We start from the raw sequence: 18824 nt of genomic DNA, 5'->3' as shown, positions 1-18824 counted from the left end.
TTGGTTGCTTCTTGTATGTGCCCTGACCGGGGATCAAACTAGCAACCTTGGCCTACTGAGACAAAGTTCTAACCAACTGAGATACCCTACCAGGGCCTAAGATGTGATTTGATACATTAAAAAATTACCATAAGATAACTGTAGGTGGTAATTATGAAGAATCAGAATAATGAAGTTTACTGTAACAAGTAAAATGATCCAAAATGAAGTTTTTAGCAAATAGAGTCATGGAAAATTATCTGGGTGAAACAGGTTAAATAACAGAGGGAGAAATATTATTTCAGAGAATGCTTGGTTTTCAAAACCATAGATTGGAGCAATTTAGCCAAAATAATGATAAGGAATCAAAGAATATTAGAAACTAATGAATCCTTAATAATAGAACACATTTCATTTCTAGGCTATTATTTCCTCCTACTTATACAATGTATTCCGTGAGGAACCTGACAAAAGAAATGAATGCCTTTAGAAATGAAGCTGTTTTAATGATGTGTTTGGCCATTTACACTGTAACTCCCTGGATTATTTAATACCCTTTAAATTGACCTTGTATTAGTCCTCTTTCCTCTATCTTCCTATTTCCAACTCTCCCATTAATACATATGCTTTATTCCTACTCGGGTTTGCCTCCATCAGCACAGACTGGTGATGGTGATGGTGATTTGTGACCTGAATAATGTCTCTCTAATCTGCAGAGGGAAGAGTCCCCAGCTTGCTGCTGCAGCCCCTACTGAACAGCAGGTGCACCCTTTCTGAGGCGTTCGAGAGGGAACACAAAAGAAAGAACTCCAAAGGTGATTGTCTAAGGTGCCCCCAGAAGTCCTGCGGCATCTGCGATGGGCCTGAATACTTTCCATTCTTCTCAAACATCTTTCTGCAGACTTTGTCAAAGCCAGTGACAAACATAACCAAGCAAGGCCCTTTCTAGCAGAGCTTGTCAATCACATGCTTTGCCACATTCTCTGAAAGAGTAAGCAAATGATAATTTGCAACCGTTGCCCAGGCCCTGTACACAAAAGATGAAATTGTGTTCCGCCTTGGCAGGAAAAGAAACTGCAGCGTTTTCCTTTTGTCAAGGTCTCTTCTTTTTTTTTACAAGTCTGGGGCTTCAAATCAATAGCTGGAATTGTCCTTTTTCTAGTTTACAGGGGAAAATGAAAAACACTCGTAAATTTAAAGATTAAAATGCTACTTAAAAATGTTATCAAGATTGTAGATTAAATATGGTCTAGCTCCATAGTAGAGTCAATTAGCTGTGTTGTTCCAACTATAATCTAAGGGATTCTAAGTATCTGATCTTTTTTTGTTTCTCTGGATGTGTGAAGAAATATTTGATCCTTCTCAGAATCAGGAAAATAATCAAAAGAATTGGTTTTAAGGTCTTATAGATGTACAGGTACATCTATAAGATGTAAAGAATTGGTTTTATAGATGTACAGGTACATTAATTTTAGTAAGATTGAAGTCGGGAGGAATAACAGTATTTTCCATAGGAAAAAAGAGAACAAAACAGTAGGGGAGTGATATTACTCAAGCATACAAAAAAAAATCAATGGAAACGTAAAAACATTAAAATAAGATTGGCTAAGTATGTGAACACGACAGATTTAGTAATTGAGCATATTTATCTCAGATATTGTTTCAAATTTTGAGGAGAAAGCCGTCCAACTAGTTTCTTGCACAAGGCAAACTCGTTTCTTTGCGGCTTCCAGATCCGTGTTCCCGGAGGCGTGCGGTCAATTCCTCTGTCCAGCCCCCGACTCCCCGCGGCAGCCCCAGCCCAGGACTCAGTGCCCCAGCAGCGCCGCTGGAGATTTGAGCCGAAGGGGAGGCGTGCTCACAGGTCGGGTGGGGTGGGGCTGGGGTGGGGGGCTGGCGGCTTATGGTGCCCAGGCCACCTCAGGTCGAAACAGCAAAGGCGCTCTGTCCTGGCCCCGGCCCGGACTGAGCCTGCCCCCGAAACTCGAGACCTCTGCCTCGCTAGGCGCGAGGGTCCCGGGCGCTGGCCGAGAGTGGCAGACGCGCGGGGGGTGGCGGGGCGGGAGGCCGGGAGCGCCGGGGGGCGGGGCCAAACGGGCAAGGCCCGGCCTTCGCAGCGGCGCTCTGAGCGAGACGGCCGTTCTGAGCGAGTCGCCAGCGGCCGCGGCGGAGGGATACGGAGCGCCGTATATATTACACAGAGCGCAGGGTCGCGCTTCGGCATCTGTGCTGGGAGTCTCGCGGACGCGGCGCCGTTACTCGCAGTCGGGCGGCGGCGCAGCGGCGGTACAGCGGCAGCGGCACAGCGCTCAGCGCACACCGCGCCTCAGCAGCAGTAGCAGCAGCAGCGGAGGCAGCCCCGCGGTCACAGCCCCTAGGCTGGTGCAGCCACTCTCGATCCCTCTGCTCTTCCTCTCTTCGCACCATGGTAGGTTGGGAATGGCAAATGCCGGCGGAGCAGCTGCCTGCCCATTTCTTAACAAATTTTTAGTTCAGCCCTTTTTTTTTTTTTTTGCGGAATTTCTCTTTTGGTGGGCTTCCCCCCCCTTCCGGGTATTACGCAGCAGTTGCGGTTAAAAAGGATACATTTCGGATTTGCATCTCCCTTTCATCGGCCAGGGATCCTCTGAATTTTGGTCTTCCAGGGGCTCTTGCAGCAGCAGCGCCGGGGCTTCCGCATCCATCCCCTCCCCCAGCCCCGCACCACTGCATCCAGCGCGCCGCACCCGGGTTGCCCGCAGCGCCGCATCTCGGTTGGGACCCCGGGGGGGCGGGGGAGCCGGGCGGTGCCGGGCACTAACCCCCTCCACATCGCTGCCTCTTCCTAGGGTCGGGGGTGGCGGGTCCGGCGGGCAGGGGAGAATGAATGGGCTGGAGCAGGAGGGTGGCGCACACTGCTCTGGCCGGGGCGTGGGGGGCGCCGTCACTGTTGCCCCCCTCCCCCCGCCTCCCAGTCGACCCCGCCGTCCCTCAGAGGTTCTTCCCGCCTCCCTCCCGGGGGGCGCGGCGCGGGCGTGGGCTGGGAAGGAAGGAGCCGGGGAAGGGTGGGGTGGGGGCAGGAAGGCGAGAGGTGGGGGGCGGAGGGCGGAAGCGGCGGGCAGGCAGCTCTGCGACCGGGTGGGGCCCTGCGGTGTGGCTGGGTCTCGTGTCTCTGTTTCTCACCTCTGCAGCCCCCAACCCCCCACCCAGGGCGGCAGTGAAGGCGTGCTGGAGCCTCGGTACACCCAGAGGCCCTTTCCCGCGGGAGGCGCTGGGTTGGCGCTAATTGGGGCGGGGGGGGGCGGGGGAGGAGGGAGCTGGCGCGCGGCTCGGTTTCCATTAGAGACACAAAGTTTCTGCTCCGGGAGGAGACGACACCGCGGCGGGCTTGCCGCCTGGGGGAGCTGAAGCGGGTGGGAGGCGTGGGGCGGGCTTGGCCCTCGCTGGCCGCGAGGTTCCGGAGGGGGAGAGGGAGATCGCACTGGCTGGTGAGGGGCGGCTCCCCTATCCCCGGCCTGGGGTCGTCCTCTTACATTTCGTCTGCCCTTAAGGCCGCACCCCAGCGCCCCCCCCCCCCCCCCGGCATTTCCCCACTCGGCGCCACTTCCAGTCTTCAGGGAGATGCCCTCCACGTTTCCGCTTTCTCTGTAGCTTCTAGATTGCCAGATGCGCCTGTGCACCTCACTGAGTATGTTGCCCACAGCCCCCTTCCTCCCTGGGCATGGCTGACATCATCCATAGCGTTTTCTGGCTTGGATGGGTGGGAAGATGGCCCCCTTGAAGATTCAGAGCACCCTTGCCCCTAAGGCTAACGCCATTAGGCAATTTTTTTTTTTTTTTTGCTCCAGGAAGGCTGATGCTCTCAATAAACCCTCTAACACGGTAGTTTTGCCGCGTGGTGGGACTCTTCTTCCCAGTAAGGGTGACAGCTTATCTTTTGAGGTGTGGCAGCGCTTCCTGTTGTACAAGACAGAGGTTGCTCTGGCGTTACATAAATCATCGTGTCTCTTCATTTGATACAAAGAAAACCTACTTGGCAATCCCTGGGGTAGAAAGGAAGGCTGGCCCAGTCCTAATATGAAAAAAAAGTTTTTCGATATTTTGAAATACCACTCTTATTTGTGAAAGTTTTCATTTAAGAGAATAAATGTCGTCAGCTTCCTATTAGGACTTATTTTGTAACTGGCTTCATTAGGTGTCCTTCATTAAAATAAAAATACACATTAGCTCTCCTTGAGATCTCGAATTCCCCTGGCTGGAGGCACAGGTTCAGTGTTTTGGTGAGAATTACCTCCCTGGCCATTACCGTCTCTAGTCAAGGGTTTATTATGAGCAGCTCTTATGTCATCTTTAAGGTGGGTAGATATCCCGCAGCAAAGTTCCGCCTCTCCAAGAGGGACAGGGCATAGTCTCATAATTGTGTAGTTTTTTGTGGACTTAATATTTGCAGTTTTCTAACAGCTCACTTATAGGACGTTCCATTTTTTCCTTTGGCTTCTGAATCAGGATAATTTAACAAAAGGCATTAGCCATTGTAAATGGTAGACTCTCAAATAACTGCCTAATTTAAATGATTGAAAGCATTTATTACATGGAAATGAAGTTAGTGGGGTAACTCAATTGCGGTATATTTATTTTTTCCACTTAATTGTATCTCATAAAATGGATATAAAAGCCTGTTAATCCAACCCAATGCCGTTATGTAACGCCAATTTGGAGATTGGAGCGCTCGGAGCAATGCGCAAGGTGCGCTAAAAGCCTGCCCCTGGACGAGATCCGGGCTGCGGTGGCAACAACGTCAGGCTGGGTCTCTTCTTGGATGAACGCAGGGACTGCAGAGCCCTGGGAGCAGTAGGTGGCGCTCTTCTTTTTCAGAGCCTACTGCTGCAGCCTATGCTGTGGGACCCTTTGCCACTAGAGGTGCCATTTTTCAAATTATGGACTGACCCTTCCTAGTTAGACCTCAGTGCGCACAGCGGTAGGCCCAGAAAAGAAAACTTGGAGGCAGTTGTCACTTGCTTGTCATCCTTTGTTTTTGAAATAGCCTGAAGAGTTTCTAAATGACAGTGCTAAAGTTTTCAGTGAATATATTTCAGATATTGATGGAAGGTCACTATTAAAAGTGTAACTGGAGCTACAGTGTTGGCCTCAGAGTGTTGTAGGTTGAATTGTAACCTTTTCTTTCTCCACATAGGCTGATCAGCTGACCGAAGAACAGATTGCTGGTAAGTTGATGACTTCAGGAAGCCTCCAGTAGACCAGAACTAGGCCCCAGTCAGTTTTGGTGGCTGCTCCGTCCCCTCTTTCCTGTAATCTGAACAGTTTTCTAAGACTCTACAAATGAAAACAAGCAGAAATATTTAGGTCAGGTGTTAATCCTTGCCAGTATTTTGGCAATAACGTGAAAGGAAGTGGAATTAGGAGACTATGCATTTGTTACACCCAGGAGTAGCTGACTGTGTTTCACAGCATGCAAGGTTTTGCATATAATGCAATTGCACTGAGTCTGTGACTCACAAAATGAACTTAGGCCTTTTAGTAATCCACCATGGAACATCATGCTTGCTGTTCTAAAATCGATGGGAATGGGTGAAAATGAATGCTAAGACCATTATAGTAATTACAAAGGGAGTTGTGTTAGTTTAGGTTGTGGTAATCCCTAGAGAACTTTTTTGAGATGGTTTCCTTATGAAACCAGATTCTGAATGACATGTAGAAAGGACACACTGGTCACCTGGGAATGTCCATCTCGCTAACCGCCACACTGCTATGAAACAAGGCGTTCTTACGGCTGTAGAAATTTAATAGGAAGAGACTTGGAACACATGGACCAATCTTGTTGTATTGGACTTAGGACTAACTTAAATGTGTTCAAACTTAGCCTTCTTTAAAATGTGAGGATATTTTGGTTTTATGGAGCTGGGTAGCAGGAGCAGTGTTTGCTTTATGGACTGCTGTATGAAGGCCAGCCCAGCAGGACGATTGTGGTCTTTATTTCAGTAGATAAAGATGGGGTGGCTTCTGATAACTCGCACACCTCGGACAGCCTGCTTTGGCAAGCCCCGGGGAGGTGTGTATTGTTCCTGGGTAAAGACATTCAGTCTAAGAGGTAAACTTTTGTTTTCAGAATTCAAGGAAGCCTTCTCCCTATTTGACAAAGATGGCGATGGCACCATCACAACAAAGGAACTTGGCACTGTCATGAGGTCACTGGGTCAGAACCCAACAGAAGCTGAATTGCAGGATATGATCAATGAAGTGGATGCTGACGGTAAGGGCTTTAGAACTCTGAATGAGCACCAGTGTTGTGTAATTCAAGTTCAGACCTGTTGCGAGATGGGCTTTCAGGTCCCCAGAGCAAAACAAGTGTGCAAAGATCCTTTCTGTGGTTGCTTTGTGGCTGTTGACAATTCAAATAGAAGACTGTGGGCCTGCCTCTGCCCTGCTCACCATCTAGAATATTTCCTGGATCGGATCACTGTGGTGTTGTTTTCTACCTGCCGTGACCTACGGCTCAGTCTTTATCAGCTGGCCCATGAGTCTGTGGGGAAGCAAAAAGGAAATAGCCATAGACCCTTTTTAAAAGCTTATTGTCTCTTAGAGAAGAAAACCCCCCAAGGAACGTGGATGAAGAGCATTCTTAGATACTAACATAGAATCGGATACAGTGTGAGCAGTGGATGTGTTTATGGAAGAGAATTTTGAAGATCATGTGAGCCTTGGGGGTGGAGTGCCTGAGGGCTGTAGGGAGTGGGTCTGCCGAACCTAACAGAAGGGAAGGGTGTGGGAAGCACAGAGTAGGAAGGAAAGGCAGTGACCCCGGTAGCAGTTGATCACCAGTCAGCCGTCTGTTCTTCTGGACCCTAGAGTAGTGGGCATTAGACCTTTTATTGCTCACTTCCATCAATAAAGAGTTTTTAAGGGACCCCCCAAATAATGTATTTTTGGAAACCATGTATATTTACTAGTAAATGTACTGTATACTATTGTAGAACATAGTACATTTTCAAAAGGTGAGCTAAGAATAAAAATAAACAGTTTGGACCAAGACTGTTGTTTAGATGATTGACTTGATGATAGTCATTAAAAAAATAGAGTTTCAAAGGTGGTAAAGTTGGTTTACACTTGTCTGGTTACATCTATTTAGAAGCAGGGGTTTGGGTTACACTCTAACACTCTACACTCTAACCATTGGGTTAACAATGGTTGCAGCCCGTTCAGACTACTACTAAAGACTGTTTTCATCCTTAATACTGTTTTGGAAAAAGATTGTATGTGGTTCTCTCTAGTTTGCTAAGGTGATCAGCTATCTGGGAACATGGGGTGTCTCCCTCCTACTTTGTATAGACACTGGGCTTGGGGACTGGCAAAGTGTATTTGGTGCCCCAGGATTGTGTGGAACAAGGTGGGGAAGGGGGAGACCCTGGGTGTGATAGCATTTAGTATTCCCAGTGAATAAATACGATAATGCCTAAGGACATACATCTCTGCTTGGCTGTGAGCATGCCAAATAAGTAATACTAATTGTCCCAAATTTCAACAATGCTGTAAAATTTGGGAGGCCAAAGAACTTGAAGCGATCTCTAAATTACTGTTTTGATTCAAAGGTACTGGTGAAAATGAGTAACTTAACCTAAAGGCTCTTTTCTTCTAATTTAACTTTATTTCCACTGAATTCACATTACATCGTTAGTTGCGTGGTGTGTCTTCAGCGTGTTCATCTAACTCAGTTTTAGAGGAGTTGTTTGGAATACTGGCCACAGAACAGATTCCTCTGACACAGTTTCCTGATGTTAATGATCTGAGCCGTGAGAACACTTGTGAGTTTTGTCCTTAATGGGAAATAAAGACACAGAGTCGGGAGAAACGATTAGGTCACTTACCATACAGTGGCTGAGAAATGCCCCCTGGAGAAGATGTTCTAACATCCGTGGTCCATGCATAGTAAAGTCAGTTTGTGCCCCTTCTGATCCTTTTCATCCCCGGGGGCCCAAATCTAGGCTCCAGCCAGTCCCACTAGCCAGTCTGAGTGGATCCCTTTGGTGGCCCTAACTCGGAGTGGGGGTGGGCGAGGGAGATAACCTGGAATGCTTCCCTGGGGAGGGGAAGACGCAACCTGCAGTGCTGTGTGCCTGTTTCCCTGTACTCGGCCACCCCTTTGGTTGTCGGGTTTGTGGGGCACTGTCCCTCGCATCATTACAGGCTCTCCAGGGCACTGATTATTAGTTTGAGTCACGTCAACCATGTGAAATTGCCCTGTGAAGTTCTTCAGTAGTTTGGACCCACAAAGGGTCCACCCTGACGAAATAATGTGCCACTTTGTCCTAGCAGGTGCTTAGTATTCTGTAAGGTGGTTCTAAAATTACTACTGCAGAGGAGAGCCGCCAGAGCACTTCTGTTACAGAGCCTTTTGTTTTTTAATTTGAGGGAATGGCACCATTGACTTCCCGGAGTTCTTGACTATGATGGCTAGAAAAATGAAAGACACAGACAGTGAAGAAGAAATCCGTGAGGCATTCCGAGTCTTCGATAAGGTAACCCTGCGTCTGCATTGCAGATGGTATTTAAGTACTGCTGTTTTGCTCTCAGTTCTAAAAGCTTCAGCAGTGTTTGTATCTAGAACACTTGCCTAACCTAACTGCCGAGTCTCTGAAATCTCACTTTCAAATATCCCGACTTCGGCAGTAACCTTATCGAGTAAGGGTTAGCATTAAATAACAAAAACTTTGAACCAAGTTTCTTGTTACTTTCGATTTCTCTTAGCTTTTGAGAAGCACCCGGGCATTCTGCCTATGACGAGCGCATGTACGTGGTGGGTAGAGGTGGGAACTGGAGGTCGGAGCGTTGTCGCTAAGGGCAGAGTTGAGAGGGCATCATTAGTCAAAGACCTCCTGTCCTGATAAGCCCCTCGTAGTAACGACTGCCGAATGTTTGCAGGATGGCAATGGCTACATCAGTGCGGCAGAGCTGCGTCACGTCATGACAAATCTAGGAGAAAAACTAACAGATGAAGAAGTAGATGAAATGATCAGAGAAGCAGATATCGATGGAGACGGACAAGTCAACTATGAAGGTAAAACACGACGTTTCTGCAGCTGAGTTTTGGGTAGTTTTTCCCTTTACGATCTCAACAAGTTAATCACTTCACTAGACAGTCACCGCCGATTTTTCATGCAGAGTAGAGATGTGTTCATAAAGCTGCTCTTGAAGATGACTGAAAGCTATGATTGTTTGTCTTTTCAGAATTCGTACAGATGATGACTGCAAAATGAAGACCTACTTTCAACTTTCCCCCCTCTAGAAGAATCAAATTGAATCTTTTACTTACCTCTTGCAAAAAAAAAATCATTTACTCATTCTGTTTCTATATAGCAAAACTGAATGTCAAAAGTACCTTCTGTCCACACACACACACAAAATCTGCATGTATTGGTTGGTGGTCCTGTCCCCTAAAGATCAAGCTACACATCAGTTTTACGATATAAGTACTTGTACTACCTTAACGATAAGGAAGCACTTAGTGGACCCCTTGCAGTTCCATTTGCTAATGATTAATACACCGTTTGGGCTGGCCGGTTTTTCATGCATGCAGCTTGACAATTGAGCACAGTCAGGCATTTGTATTAAAAACGAAAAATGAAAAAACAAATTCAGTACCTATTCAAATGGGTTCTAGTTCAGTTCGTGAGTATAAATTGTCATAGTAGCAGGTTTACTGAAAGCAAACACATTTAAAATTGGTTTGCCTCAGGATGTGTGTAGAAAAACGAGCGAAGGATAAGCTGTCCGGACATAGCCCCACTAGCAGGATGGTCCTCTCGTACTTCCATGTGCCCCAATCTGCGGTGACAGTGACACGTCTGGGTGGCGTGCCCACGTGTGTTGGTTTAGCGTTGTCTGCACTATACTAGAGTGAAATGGGTGTCAGGCTGTCACCACACAAATTAAAAAAACAAAAACTTACCAAGGGAGCATCTTTGGACTCTGTTTTTAAACCCTTCTGAACCGTGACTTGGAGCCAGCAGAGGTAGGCTATGGACTTCAGCACAACCGTCAACATTGCTGTTCGAGAAATGACAATTTACGTCCATTCCAAGTTGTAAATGCTAGTCTTTTTATTTTTTTTCCAATAAAAAGACCATTAACTTAAAGTGGTGTTAAATGCTTTGTAAAGCTGAGATCTGAGTGGGGACGAGGCCCTTGGAGGGGAGGCCAGTGCCCCTGTAACTGCCCCAGCCCAGCATTGGGTTTCCCTCCCAGCATCCCGGCACCAACCTCTGAGCCTGAGACCTTGCCTAAAACCAAGCAAGTACCGACTGCTTCGTCGTGTTTATGGACATTTAGGTCTATTGTATTTTCCCTGGGCGGGGGAGGGGGGCAGTGAATCGCGGTAACGTAATGATTATTCAGGCAGTAGGACTCAAGGAACAGAAAAACCACTTTCTCAAGCATGTATTTAGGGGTTCTTCTCAATTGTGCTGCTGATTACCTGTTTTATGTAACTACTTGAGACCATCTGTGCAAGAGACATAATTTTGTGTGTCTGTAATTCAATCCTCGCTGTGTGTGGTAGAAGCAGTAGTCCCTTTTCTAAGCCAGTCTCTTCATGCCTGAAAGACACTACCAGTCACCTTTGATTCACAACTTTTGAATTAACGATCAGATCTACCTTACCCTCTTTTTTAAAAAGTTGACTTGGCTTTTTCTCCCTCCCCCCCCCCCCAAGTAGAGCTAATGGTAGCCCTCGGCTTGCAAGTAAAACACCACCCGAGAAGGATACTTGTGTCTAATTATAAACCTGTAACCAAAACAGATGCTGGTACTGGTCTTTGCAGTGGGGTTGGTCTGCTTCACAAAAGCCCCTTTACAGGCACGTTGCATTTAGTGCAGAACTCAGAAATGGAGGCTGGATGTGCATTTTCCGGGGTGTTAACTGGCTGTATCTTATTAGCAAGGAGATCTGGGTTTTGAGTGTGAGGGAGGTTTTAATTTGCCAGGGAACAGTGGCAGGCTGCTAGCGAGGCAGTGAGAAGCTCTTGGCAGCCAAATGGGTGCATTCAGGGCTGATTTTATAGAGACCCTTGGCTTCCCCCTCTCCTACTCCCTGTCTTTCTGGCATTTTGCAGCTTGTTAGATTTCCTGCCAGAGGGGTGGGTCAGAGCAGTGGAGAGGAGCCTGCCCATCTGCCTCTGCAACTGGTCCTTAGACTGGTTGGTAGGAGAGGTCGACCTCATGAGTTAGGTTCGGCTTTCCTAAGTTCCTGCATCTGGAAGGAACACCTAAGAAAACCTTGGGGGTTCTGGTCAGGTAGGAGGACCGAGGGCTCCTGGTTTGAACAAGTTACCAGTCTGGATGTTTCTCGCATGGAGGTCCAATAGCCTAACTGTTGACCCAGTCTCAGGTCTGGTAAATGACCTCTTGGTAGTTTCAAAGAGGGGTTGGGGTGACTTGTTGGAAACTTTGCCTTCTATCTTACCCTTTCAGCTAAGTCTTTTTCTAGAAGCTGGGTGGGCTCCATGTTACTGGTCCCCCAGTCTCCTAAAGGACTGCCTTTGAAACCAGGTTCTGACGCGGCCAGAATCCTACGTGGGAACCAGAAGCTTTCCTCCAGGGAACACTGAGTCCCCGTGGGCGCAGAGGTGCAGCCGAGCCCACGGTAGCCTTTTTCCTCTGGCATTTGAGGGGACGGCCAGCCCAGCGGTTAGTGGTTCACAGTTGTGTGAGTTTGAGAGAGGAAATAGCTGAAGGTCGTGGCAGTACTTTTTAAGTTGGTTAGCACCTTCCTGTAAACTCTTGCCCCTACTCCTGACTGCTCTATAAATATACGTATATATTTATATATATAAAGTGACTAGTTTAACTGGCATCCCGCTTGAGCCTGAGACTTGCCATAAAAACTGCTGAGTACTTGGCAAACACTTTCATAGTTTTGTTCTCCATCTGTGTGGGGTAGGTGTTGAGCAAGGCAAATGTATCCTGATATTTCAGATGGGCTTTTACTGCGCTGTTGCCAAGGAAGGCTTTTTCTGATTTTTCGACAAATGAATTTTTGCATACTTTAATTGATGTCTTTCAGCAACTTAGAACACATTGAAAATTAGCTACTGTACATATTTTTATATTCTCTTTCTAAATGCATGTCTGACTGTACTTGTAACTACATTGTAACGGGCGGCCCAGCACCGCTGCGGCCTATCAGCCCCTCAGCGGACTGGGCGCTTCCTCCTAAACAAAGAATGTAAATTTGGTCCATCTACTCTTCATTCACTCCATTATTTTAAACATTTGAACTAATTATTGTATATCTGAAATAATCCTTTTACTGTATATCCTAAATCGATCCTTTTGGCAGTGACTAGATTCCACGAATGTGTCTTAATCTATCCCTCCAGCTGGCAATTACTATTTCCTTTTTCTATCCCTCGAAGTTGTCCGGTAGGAGACTCGTTGCCGTCTGATCCCTTGGAGCGAGAAGGTTAGTGGCATGGGTGGAGCGTGCGTTCTTTCTCCAGATCTATTATAATGTTCATCAAACACGTCTGCAGCAAAGATTGGTAGTAGTTCTTTTGTTACTGAAGTTACCCTTCACCGTGGCAATTTGCAAAGGAGATGTACTTGAACGTTTCTGTAAATCTTGAGATAAACTGTTTGGAGATTTTACCACCTCTCTGATGGGGGACCAACTCTATGGAAATTGTAAATAAGTTTTATTTATAAACCTGGCACTGTATTCAATAAACATTTCTGCAGCCTTTCATCTCTAACTGCGAACTGTGTAGGTTTTTAGCTTGCGTAGCCTTCAATGCCTCTGCTCAGTGAACAAGATCTCCGCGCCCGAGGATGTAATTCCACCTGGGCTCCCGCTGGGTAGGTGAGGGGCCAGAAGTACCGCAGACACATCCTGCTGCAGCCTTACTCCGATTTGAAGTAGTTTGTATAACTGACATTTTCACACAATCTCTTGGCCTCTTCATGTATCCCCGGCTTGCTTTACGCAGAAAAATGCACACCATAAAAAAAACTGATTTTCCTTTAACTTCCGTGTTAATCCAAGTCTCTTTAGGAATTGCGTAAAGAAATACACTTTAAAAATAAGATGGGACTTTAAATTACCTGAACGCACACGTCTGCCATCCCAGGAGTAGGGTCGCGAGGAGAATGGCATAGGTTGCAACCCCTTTCAGGGCCTCGGGAGTTGACGCCTTCCCCTTCCTCCTAGACCCTGTTTCCCAGACAGGCTTCCCTAGCAGGAAAGGCTACCTTCTGGCTGCCACCCATTGCCCGAAGGAACTTTTCTCAGCTGCAGGGAGGGGGCTGAAAAGAAGGAACAATCCCAGGGTACCCTGGTTTGGCCATAAAGCTGAGACGTCACATGGAAACATAGCCCCCTTTTATCCAGGAGCTGGGACTACAAGGATGGGGACACCACCGTAGGGACAGGCCTGGCACCTACTTTTTGTTCTGTCCCCCAGTAGCCATGGTCCCTTACCTTCTTTGGGTCTCGCTTTTCCCCTGGGTAAAAGGAAGTCATTGGACTAGGTCCCTTTTACCTGTGTCTTTCTAGGATTCTGACCAAACGGTGTTTAAATGGAAATTGCAGCCTCAATGAGGGTGGGAGGCAAAATAGTGTGGGAGAGCCGTATGCTCTGAGATGACAAATGGGACTTTTTAAAGTCCCCGTAGCTCCATGGTGGGGGTGGAGGGGAGGGTAAGCTCGCTCTTAGGACTGATGCAATGCTGGAACGTGGGTCAGAGAAACTGATCATGAAGTGACTTCCGCCCTCCTCACAGGACGGAAATAGGAAGCTACCACTCGGCCTGTGAGAGATTCAGTGCAAGGGACAACGTCATGTGGTCTGAAAAAAACACAGACATTTCCGATTTGAGCTGCGCTTCTTTGGGCACCGGGGCTGGAGCACCCAGTGACTCAGGACGCCTTAGAAGGAAATAAAACTTAGAAGTTTTTTATAGCTGGGTGCATCTCCTCTCCCACTGCCCTCAAAGCCTCTGGGCGGGGGGGCGGGGGGGGCGGGGGGGCGGGGGGAGTGGGAGGAGCTAGCTCACTCTCCAGCGCCCCAGGGGAAAGCTGGCTAGGCCCAGGAGCTGGCTGGCTTCCCCATCTCGTGGCTGACGGTCCCCGAACTTGGGTTTAAAAAGATGGCAGTTTTCCTCCTGAGAATTATTTCTGTTCTGCCTCTGTGTCCACAAGCGTTGGAGTGAGTGTGTATTTACACGTTCAGAGAGTATTTCAAATGTCACATTTTAACGTTTTCATAAAGATGAAAGGGAGGGTTCCAGTCTGGTCAGATTTCTGAAATAGTTTGATGCAACGTCATTTTTTTCCTGCCTGCTTAGAAGCATGTACCTTTTGCTTTTAAACGAATTTTCTTTCCCTTTTTGAGTCTGAATACGCCCTTTAAGGTGTGATTTCTTGTTACTGTAAAATATGAATTTTCCCCCCACGCAGACTGGTACCAGAATCAAGATCTAAGACAACGGATTTTTTTTTTTAAATAGAAAGTAAGTGAAAAAGTAATTATAAAATGATAACATCTTAGTCCAAAGCCTGGCCATACACTGCAGGTCACACTCCCAGTGTGAATATACGTATCTGATGACTCTCAGACTTTTGGGGGTATTTCCTGTGACCAGACGTCTGTTACCTCGATAGCCCAGTCCCATTTTTGTCCCAGAATGATTTTTCTGATTATTGAAAAATGTTTATTGTATAAAATTTGTGATATCCAATAACCCCAGTACCCTACAGAACACTTTGTATTTCCTTCCAGAATTTGTTCTCACTGTATGGATGCGGAGATATAGTTGACGAAAGTGCAATGTGTATGTATGGTTTTTAAAAATTAAGCATAATATTCCTGAGTATATACAAGTATATATTGTATATATACAATATCGGTATTGTGTAGGTAATACAAAAGCTTGTAATATAGGTATTACAATCTTCTTATTCATTATACTTTTCTCTTGATACGATTTGTGTACTATAAAATTCACCCTTTAAAAGTAGACAGTTCATGGTTTTTGACATTCACAAGGTTGTGTAACCATTAACACTAGCTAAGGTTAGGGCGTTTCATCCCCCGACAAAGAAACCCTGTACTCCTCGGCAGTCCCTCCCCGGCCTCCCCTCCCTCTATCCCCGGAACTGCTAATCTATTTTCTGTCTATGAATTTGCCTATTCTGGACAAATATAAATAGAATCATGTATTCATAATCTTTCCCCCCCCACTTTTCATGTTGAGCATCTCCATAAATTCTTGGAGGACCTGGCCGTATCAGTATGGCATAATTGAGTTATTCCTCCCATAGAGGCCAGGCAGCACATGCCATTTCGAGCAGGTCTAAGTGCGCAAACGTTCCTAACGGGTTGCGGCCTGCTTCCTTTGAGCTCCCACCCGCCCATTCTTCCCTGCTCATGACTCTCCTGTCTCCCTCTTACACGGAGCCATCTGGATTATATTGAGCCCATCTGAACAACCCAGGACGCTCTTTTTACCTCAAGATCTGTAGCTGAATCACGTTGGCAAAGGCTGTTTTTGCCATGTAAGGGAATGTGTTCGCACATTCCAGGAATTGGGGGTGATAATCTTTGGGGGGTGGGGGCATTATTCTGTTTGCCACAGCCTGTGATTGGCTTACCGCGGACCAGGTGTTCACCTCTGGACCAATCAACTACCGCTAGGAAGCAGGGCTCCTTTACCCGTTCAGGGGACCTCCCCCAGGAACCCCTGGGGAGCGTCGGGGGTGGGGGGCCGTTGTCCAAACCCAGCGCTGCACAGCGGCGACGAAAGCTTCCCACTTCAGGGGCATTGCCATCCACTCACCACCCAAACTAGAAAACGTGGGACTCATCCATAATCCCGTCCTGCCCCCTTGTACATTACCAATTATATTATATTCATTTAATTAACAACCAGGTCTAAACTCTTGACTCACTGTCACTCACACGGCCTTTGCAGCAGCCCCATGGAATCGTTACCATCAGCTCCATCTTCGAAAAGGGAACCTGCGGCCCAGAGACACTCCGACACTCACCCAGGCTCCCACAGCCAGGAAGCCGGGAGCTGGGATTTGAACTTGGGAAATCTGGCTCCAGCTGCTATGCTCTTAATCACCCTGCAGAGCCACTAAATCCTTGCCCTTATTTTGCCAGTTGAGCCTTTACCAAATGCTGTATTTCTTCGCTACGCCATCTCACTTCATCCTTCAGATAACTGGAATTGGACACGGTCCAGACAGCGTGCCCCATTCACATGTCCCTGACCCCCTCTCTCGGTTGACCGCCACTGCCTTCTCACTGGACTGTCTGCCTCTGGCTTGTCCCCCTCAGATCTACATACAATGCAAATCTGACTGTCACAGTCCTGAATGAAGGGTTCCTTTCCTACCGTCCCAGGGGGGAGGGGGGGGACAAGTCCAGCCTCATTAGCTCACTCTCCAACGGCTTCTAGGAACTGCCCCGTCCACCTCTGTGGCTGCTTTCCCTGAAACCCACCTTGCTCATGGGTTCCCTCACATGCGGCACCCTCCTCCCCAAGTCACTAGTGAGTTCCTTGAGAGCAAAGACTTTCTTACTCGTGTCTGAATCCACAGGGCCTGACATGTGGAGATGGCTGTACTCAGAAAATGTGAGGGGTCAACATCCACATGGCAGGTGGGCTCCAGCAGATCGCCACAGGTTCTGTGTTTCTGTGCTTGGCCCTGCCGGAGACATAACAACCTGCATGATGTAATCAGGATGTGCAACGTTCAGGCTGGCCAGATGGGCTCCCAGGAATTTAAGGGGCAGTTATGTAACATCTCGGGCTGAGGTTCCGGAACACACCTGTGCATGTACAGCGTGGGGGGAGGGACAGTGTTTAGGGTCGCCACTGTGGGAATTTCAGAGATTCAGTGAGGGACTCAAGGCTAGGGAGGGGTCAGGGTTGAGTCCAGAATTTGAAATCCCTTCTCTCACGCCCTTTCTATATTCCAGTACGGCCTCCTCTGTGGCCTCTCTTTCTCTTGGATTTTGTCGCCTGGGCCCATGAGGAGTGTGTCTTATATCACCCTTCTTGGCTCCGGCTCTTCCCTCGACTCTGGGATGGCTGGCTCCTCCTTAGCCCTTGGGACTCTGCTTAGGTGTTTCTTCCTCAAGAGGCCTTCCCTGACCACCCTCTACAAGACGCCCACCCACTAGTCCCTACCACAGCACCTACGTCTGGTTGCTTCTCATCGACATCATTGGTGTCCCTCCCTTGTCTACTGTTTGTCCTCAGGACGGGGACCAGGTTGGTCTGGTTCACCAATGTGTCCCCAGCCTCCAGCTCCAGGCCTGGATGTCGGAAGTCCTCAAGGAATAAATATTTGTTGAGTGGGTGAAAGACACACCACTGGGGCACTGGAAGGTGACACAGGACAGAAGTGCCCAACAGCAGGCATGGTGTAGGGAACCGTTTTGTGTATTGTGGGAATGTAGCTCAGCCCTCACATGGAAAACCAGTGGGGAGCGAGTGGCACACAGGACCACGCCCTCGGATAGGTTTTCCCATGGGGATCAGACCTGTATTGTCCCTAGGCCACTATGAGACTTGCTTTTGCTGAAACTCCCTCACCCTGAATTGAGGCACAAGGGCTTCCTGCAACTTCCTAAAATCTGAGCTAAACCTCCCAAGTATGGAGTGTGACCAGTTCAACCACTTTTCCCCTTGGTCTGCAACATCCTTCTCTTTGAATTAGCAACATTCTTTCCTTTGTTATCTGTAAAGGCAGTCCCCCACAGTGAACCTGTGCATAGTAAATGAGGACTACCCTCTATGTAATACACCCAGAGAAGGAATAAAAGCCTGTCCAGGCAGGGACTGAGCACTCTGGCTCTCTCGCCCTCTCTCTCTGACTTAGAGAGTGGCCGTGCCGTCCCTTTTTCTCTACAAGCCTTCTGTTGTCCGTTTGTATTTGTTCATGAGCAGCCACAACATACAGAGACCCTGCAGGCCAGGATCCACCACAAGGTGGGCTGCATTGGGGACCCTCCTGTCACAGTGTGGGATTTGAGTTCCTGGGGAGGTTAGCAAGCCCAAGGCAGGCTATAGCACTGGGGGGACTGGTTCTGCCCAAAGAGCCAAGGCAGGGACTCGGACCCCAGGGTCCAGGTGGCTTTAATGTAACATCCTTCTGGCATCGTAATGTGTTCATTCATATAAAGCTCGGCACATAATACGGCCTAGTACATTATAGCTGGGCTTTAAATATATATATTACACTGTAACTGCCCACTTCCCCTTTGTTTTTTTAATTGTGTAAAATTCACATAATGCAAAATGAACCGTTTCAAAGTATACAACTCGATGGCATCTAGTACGTTCACTGTGTTGTGTAACTACCACCTCCGTCCAGCTCCAAAACATTTTTCTCACCCAGAGAAAGCCCAGTCCCCTGAAAGCACTAAGCATTTACTCCCCATCGCCCTCCTCCTAGCCCCCCACAACCACCAATCTGGGTCCTGTCTCTATGGATTTATTGATTCTGGATATTTCATGTCAAGAGACTCACATAATATGTGATCTATTATTGTGTCCGGCTTCTTTCATTTAGGATAAGGTTTTCAAGATTCACCTGCACTGCATGCATCTTTGCTTTGTTTTGCTTTACGGCTGAATGATATCCCCTGGTATGGGAGACCACAGTGTGCTCATTCATTCCTCAGTTGACGGGCATTTGGGTGGTTTCCTTGTTTTGGTCAGCAACACAGGTATCTTAGCAGGTCGTTCAGTGACCTAAGAAAATGCTGCCCCAGTGTGTGTGACGCACATATTGAAAGGGAAAGATGCAGCTGTGCCTTGAGGTCCCCGTGGGGGGTGGTCTT

General features: G+C 47.7%; 1 protein-coding gene across 1 annotated transcript; it reads left to right on the top strand.

Annotated features, from left to right (window-relative positions):
• Positions 1 to 2129: 2129 nt before the first annotated feature.
• On the top strand, positions 2130 to 12697 carry CALM1 (calmodulin 1). The gene is made up of 6 exons (XM_037031101.1): positions 2130 to 2407; positions 5153 to 5183; positions 6086 to 6229; positions 8386 to 8492; positions 8896 to 9031; positions 9202 to 12697. The coding sequence occupies exons 1-6, from the start codon at positions 2405 to 2407 to the stop codon at positions 9228 to 9230; spliced, it is 450 nt and encodes a 149-aa protein (XP_036886996.1). The 5' UTR covers positions 2130 to 2404; the 3' UTR covers positions 9231 to 12697.
• Positions 12698 to 18824: the final 6127 nt, after the last annotated feature.

Source organism: Sturnira hondurensis, unplaced genomic scaffold (genome assembly GCF_014824575.4).
Source record: "Sturnira hondurensis isolate 20B ecotype Veracruz unplaced genomic scaffold, ASM1482457v3 Scaffold0021143, whole genome shotgun sequence".
Taxonomy (NCBI): Eukaryota; Metazoa; Chordata; class Mammalia; order Chiroptera; family Phyllostomidae; genus Sturnira; species Sturnira hondurensis.
This window is presented reverse-complemented; position numbering and strand designations above follow the sequence as displayed.